The sequence below is a fragment of the Lepisma saccharinum genome, chromosome 5 (assembly GCF_977018435.1).
Source record: "Lepisma saccharinum chromosome 5, izLepSacc3.1, whole genome shotgun sequence".
NCBI lineage: Eukaryota > Metazoa > Arthropoda > Insecta > Zygentoma > Lepismatidae > Lepisma > Lepisma saccharinum.
In genome coordinates, this window is record NC_139233.1 from 57097068 (window position 1) to 57102901 (window position 5834).

A 5834-nucleotide genomic window follows, 5' to 3' on the forward strand; every position below is an offset into this window, starting at 1 on the left:
TTGCGATTGCCGTAACTGTTTCACCATACTGATTTTTGTACGGATGCAGTAGACGTTTTTTTTTTCTTGTAAATGCTATATTTGAAGAATACACATGATTACATACACAAACTAACAAGTACAACTAGATTGTGTTCCCGCAACACACACGCACGTCTTCGTAGAATGTTCCACTGCTGCCGACTGAGACTGTCTTGAGGCAGTGTTGCCAACTGTTCACGCCGCTTCACTGGCGTGCTGCAAGTCCCACTAAATTACACTGATTAAAACCTGAACATTCTCCCCCCTCCTTGATTTACTAAATCAACATAAAACACTACAACAAATTATTTCTCTGTTGGAAAAGGGATGAGTTTATGAATTGGTCTTTTAAATGTACCCTGAGCAGTGCGAACGTTCACTACTCTCACAAGTTTATCAGATCCTGTGTAGACCTCTTCGATAACTCCAGTCCTCCATGTGAGGGGTGGAACATGGTCTTCCTTCATTAGCACCAGCATTCCTGGTCGGAGATTGGGTTTGGTTGTTGTCCATTTGGTTCTCTGCTGCAGGTTGTTGAGATAGTCCCTTGACCACCGCTGCCAGATGTGTTGGTAGATCCGTTGAATCCGTTGCCACCGATCCAGACGATTTTCTGCTATATGTGTCACATCAAGCTCGGGAAAAGATGTTAGAGGACTACCTGTTAGGAAATGACCTGGGGTGAGATAACTATTGTCAGTAGGGTCATTGGACATAGCAGTGAAAGGATGCGAATTTAAACAGGCTTCGATTTGACAAAGCAAAGTTGAAAGTTCTTCAAATATGAAGTGCTGATTTCCAGCTGCTCTTCTTAAGTGGTATTTCATTGATTTTACCCCTGCTTCCTGCAGGCCATTGAAATGGGGCGCATGTGGAGGTATGAAATGCCATATGAATTCTTCTGATGCTGCATACTTGTGTATTTCAGTCTTGAATTCTTGAGACTCAAACAGCTGACGCAATTGTTGTAGTTCTCTGTAAGCTCCAACGAAGTTTGTTCCATTATCGCTGTATAAATTTCTACATTTTCCTCTTCTTGAAGTAAATCTCCTTAGAGCTGCGATAAAGGCAGATGATGTTAGATCTGAGACTAATTCTAGATGTATAGCCTTTGTAGTGAGACAGACGAAGACTGCTACATAACATTTTCTCGAAATCTTGCTTCTTGCATTTCCTGATTTCACATTAAATGGACCAGCATAATCCACTCCTGCATTGAGGAATGCTCTACCTGGTTGAAGTCTTGTTGATGGTAGTTGACCCATTAGTTGCTCTGACGCAGATGAGTTTAGCTTGAAGCAAGGTAAACGATTATGTATAATCTTCCTGATGACTTGTCTTGCTCTCGGAATCCAGTATTTTTGGCGAAGTGAGGCCAACAGTAGCTGAGAGCCGGCGTGAAGTAATCTCTGATGCTCTGCTAGTGTAATGAGTCTTGTTAAATGATGCTCTGATGGCAATATAAGTTGGTGTTTGCTCTCATAGGGTTTTTGAGCATTTTGTAGTCTCCCACCTACTCTAAGCATGTTGTTTTCGTCTATGAATGGATAGAGACTTCTTAATGGACTATCCCTTGCCACTTGTCCATTGCGTTGAAGCTCCTGGAATGCTTCTCTGAAAACATCTTGTTGTGTTGCCTTGATTATTGCTGCCAGGCTGAATCTCAAATCGTTTGCTGTTAGCTGCTCTGTTTTCTTGTTCTCACGATTCTTTGTGTTGTGAATGAAACGCTGGCAATAGGCAATGACTCTAACTAGTTTCGATAATGACGAAAATTTGTGGATGAAGGTCGTCGATGGAACTTGAATGACTAGTGATGTGACCCCCTTTCTTTCTTCTGTAACTTCTTCTTTCTCTGTGTGTGACGAAGAATTTGGCCATGAAGTAGATTCTTCACTCAAGAATGTGGGTCCATTCCACCACAGTGTATTGTCTTGCAATGTGGCCGGTTCTACACCTCGAGATACAAGTTCCGCAGGATTGTCATGTGATGACACGTGTCTCCATTGTGAAGGACTTGTTGAATCTTGAACTTGTGCCACCCTGTTGGCGATAAAAGTTTTCCACTTGTTTGGCGGCGATGACAGCCATGCTAGGACTATCTTCGAATCTGTCCAAAAATATACTTGACTGATTGCAAGATTGAGTACCGCTAATACTTTCTTCATTAATTTGGCAAGTAAAACTGCTCCACATAGTTCCAGACGTGGAAGTGTAACCTGTTTTACTGGAGCCACTCTTGATTTGGCGCAAAGAAGTTTAACTGCAACATCAACACTTCTGTTTGTTGACCTAACGTAGATTGCTGCACCGTAAGCCTTTGTACTGGCATCGCAGAACCCATGAAGCTGTATGTCATTGATTTTTCCTTCAATCAAGATGAATCTACTGACTCGTATATCATTGATGCGTGGTAGGTTTCTATACAACTGCAACCACTGCTGCAATAACGTCGGTGGTAAGCTCTCGTCCCAATCGATGCGTTGAAACCACAACTGTTGTAGAAATGCCTTGAAACTGATGACTACAGGACTGACCAATCCAAGAGGATCGAATATTGAGGCGATTATTGACGTTACTCTTCTTTTGCTTATTTCTGCTGCGTGTGCAGATGTTGATGCTGCCTTGTTGGCGATTAAGAATTTGTCTGTGCCTGGATCCCAGAGTAGACCAAGAGTTTTGACACCTTTATCCTTATCTAACTGAAGTGGTAACTGCACTTCTCTCTGGCTATGAGGTACTGCCTCTAAAAGTGCGGGATGGTTAGAACACCATTTTCGAAGATTGAAACCGCCACTTCGTAGAAGATGGATTAATTCTTGTTGTAATTTCAGTGCATCCTCTACACTGTCGCTGCCTGATAAATAATCATCCATGTACATATCTTCCCTTACAGCTCTTGCTCCATTCTGATACACGTGTTGTTGTTGTTCGGCTAGCATTTGTGTACACGCTGTTGCGAGAAATGAAGCTGGTTTTGTGCCATAAGTCACCGTTAAAAGCTCGTAAGTGTCTACTGGGCTGTCTGATGAGTATCTCCAGAATATTCTCTGCAATGGTAAGTCGTCTTCATGCACCATAATTTGGCGGAACATTTTCTCCGTGTCTGCCGTGAATGCTATGCTGTGTGTGCGAAATCGTAGAATGACGGAGTACAGATCTTGTTGCAGAATTGGACCTGCTAGTAAAATGTCGTTAAGTGAGTTTCCAGATGTAGTTTTGGCGCTGGCATCATAGACAACTCTGGTCTTCGTTGTGCTGCTGTCTGGCTTGAATACTGGATGATGAGGCATGTAGAATACTTGTGCGTCATCCTTGACTGTGTCTGATTCTAACTTTCTCATGTGTCCTAAATTCTCGTATTCCTTCATGAAGTTATTGTAATCTTCTTTCAGAGCTGGCTGCCTCTTCCATCTTCTCTCCAGTTGTTCCAGTCTACTCATGGCTTGCTGAGTTGAATCTCCTAATTGTGGATGATTTGGGCGTTTAGGTAGACGTACTATGAAACGACCTGATTCGGATCGCGTTGTATTTAATTTAAAGTGCTCTTCACATAGCTCTTCTTCCTTAGATCTGCGTGGTGACTCTATTCCTTCCAACTCCCAGAAGCGTGCAAGTTGTTTTTCCAACCTGTCATCTGTTCTTGCAAAACATGCAGTGATTGATGAGTTGCATTCTTGAGGCATGGATCCACCCAGTATCCATCCAAGTTGCGAGTCTTGCAGAACAGGGTAATTGCCTTCTCTACTTAGACGTTCTGGCTTCAGTATGGAGTAGAAAAGCCCTGCGCCCAAAAGAATGTCTATCTTGCCAGGTTTATTGAATGTGGGGTCTGCCAGTGCGATGTCCGTTGGAATATTCCATGTATCGTAATTTATGTGCTCTGCAGGCATATCTCCAGTGATTTTTGGCAGAACTGAACAAGAGATTGTAGTTGAGAAGTCATTCGCGAGTGATGAAATGTTCACATTCACACTGAAGCGAGTTTCCGACGTTGAGTTATTTATTAATTGGAATGTACGGAATGTACGCCCTTTGTTTCTTGAGACGCAGTCTTTGTACGGTTTCCTCCGTTACGATGTTTGATTGACTTCCATTATCTAGTAAGGCACGACATGTGACCAATCTTCCGTCCTTGTCCTTCACTTGTACCAAAGCAGTTGAAAGTAGAACATGCGATGTGTGTCTGGTCTTGAAACTGCAGTATGATGCTTGCGTATTCTCCCGATTGTGAGTCTCACTCTCCGCCACTGAGCCTTGGGTGTCGGTGTGTCTGTTCTGTGTTTCCCTTCGAACACTACCGAGCTTCCGTTGATCATCGTGCAGCAAAGTGTTGTGCTTCTGTGAACATGCTCTGCAATTGCCTGATTTACAGTCCCTGCTTCGATGTGGCTTCAAACAGTTCCAACACAACTTGTTTTCACGCACACACTGTCTCCTTTGATGTACATTTGCACTGAGAAAACCTGGGCATGCATACAGAAAATGAGAAGGCTGTTGTTTACAATACAAACATGCATTTGATGAAGAAGCCAAATATGAATGTGACTGCTGTGTAGTTTTGTTTTGTTTGGTCCTTGTGTCACTGAATTTGTTATCCCTTGGTGTCTGGCTGATTTGCGGTTTGATAGTTTCTAGAGCTTGACATTTATGCTCGAGAAATGTAAAGAATTCTGAGAGTGGTGGGAAGTCTTGCTCAGTGTGAGTTAATTCCCAATCACGTCTTGTTTGCATGTCTAATTGAGATACGAAGTGCTGCAATAATACTACATCCTCTAAAGGTTGCGACAACTGTAATGCCTTTAATGCCGAAAGATTGCTTGTAATGGTATTTGCGAAGTGACGCAAATCTGACGCATTTTCCCTACTAACTGAGTGAATGTGCAAGAGTTCCTTTATGTGTGTTGCCGCTATGAGCTTCTTGTGTTCATAGCGCTGAACTAGCTGTTCCCAAGCTATTGTGTGATTGCCTTCAGTGATTGGCAAATTCTGGATTAAGCGTAGTGCCTGACCCTTCACAGCTGATTTCAAATAATGGAATTTCTGACTTGCAGATAAGGTGTTATTATTGTGCACTAAGGCTACAAATGTATCCGAAAACCCTAACCATTTGTCGTAACTACCATCAAAAGTAGAAAGAGAAATCGAAGGTAGCTTGATCTGGTTGTCTTTATTTGTAAATTTCTGATTAGCTGATTCTTGACCCTGATTATTGATTGCATCATGTTTAGAAATTATGTTTTGCATTTGAACCCTTATTTGAAAGTACAACTCTTCAACTTCAATGCGGTAAGTTTCATGTTCTTCTGACTCGTCGTCTTCGAGTTCCAGCTGTGTTTGCACTTCATTGAATTTTGCCCAAACATCTGATAAATACAGAGCACGGCATTTCACCTCCTCAATATTTTGAGTTTCCTCAAAGTTCTGAATGAATTCTAACAAACGTGTAAGTTGCCCCTTTACAACTCCGCGCTGTCGTGTTAATTTCTTCCGTGCTTCTTCATTCATTGTAAAGGAAGGGAAAGAAACAAGAGGGAAGGAATTGAGCTTGTGTGGGTGTTGTGTTAGCAGAAATGACTGACCTTTGTACAGCTGATTGCTGCTCCTGACTCCAGACGTCAACAAGGCTGCTCGGAGCTCCGTTGTTGATAGTGGCTGCAACACGAGAAGACTTGCTGGCCGCGACGAAATGAACTGCGCGCGAAATGTGCCACGCCCGAAATGTTCATGTAACTTTCTCAGTTCCCGTACTGAGAAATATACGTATGCTGTGTTCAATGTATGTAATACACATTAATACTGCTGTTCAATGT

General features: G+C 42.5%; 2 protein-coding genes across 2 annotated transcripts; both read right to left on the reverse strand.

Moving 5' to 3' along the window:
* Nucleotides 1–326: 326 nt before the first annotated feature.
* On the reverse strand, nucleotides 327–3914 carry LOC145988040 (uncharacterized). The gene has a single exon (XM_083122877.1). The coding sequence runs from the start codon at nucleotides 3912–3914 to the stop codon at nucleotides 327–329; it is 3588 nt and encodes a 1195-aa protein (XP_082979003.1).
* Nucleotides 3915–4020: 106 nt separating this feature from the next.
* On the reverse strand, nucleotides 4021–5529 carry LOC145988041 (uncharacterized). Its single transcript, XM_083122878.1, has one exon. It carries the CDS (start codon nucleotides 5527–5529, stop codon nucleotides 4021–4023), a length of 1509 nt encoding a protein of 502 aa, XP_082979004.1.
* Between the last annotated feature and the right edge of the window lie 305 nt (nucleotides 5530–5834).

Excerpts from the sequence above, each read along its gene's own strand:
- LOC145988041 (XM_083122878.1), bottom strand. The coding sequence starts at position 5,529 with ATGAATGAAGAAGCACGGAAGAAATTAACACGACAGCGCGGAGTTGTA.
- LOC145988040 (XM_083122877.1), bottom strand. The coding sequence starts at position 3,914 with ATGCCTGCAGAGCACATAAATTACGATACATGGAATATTCCAACGGAC.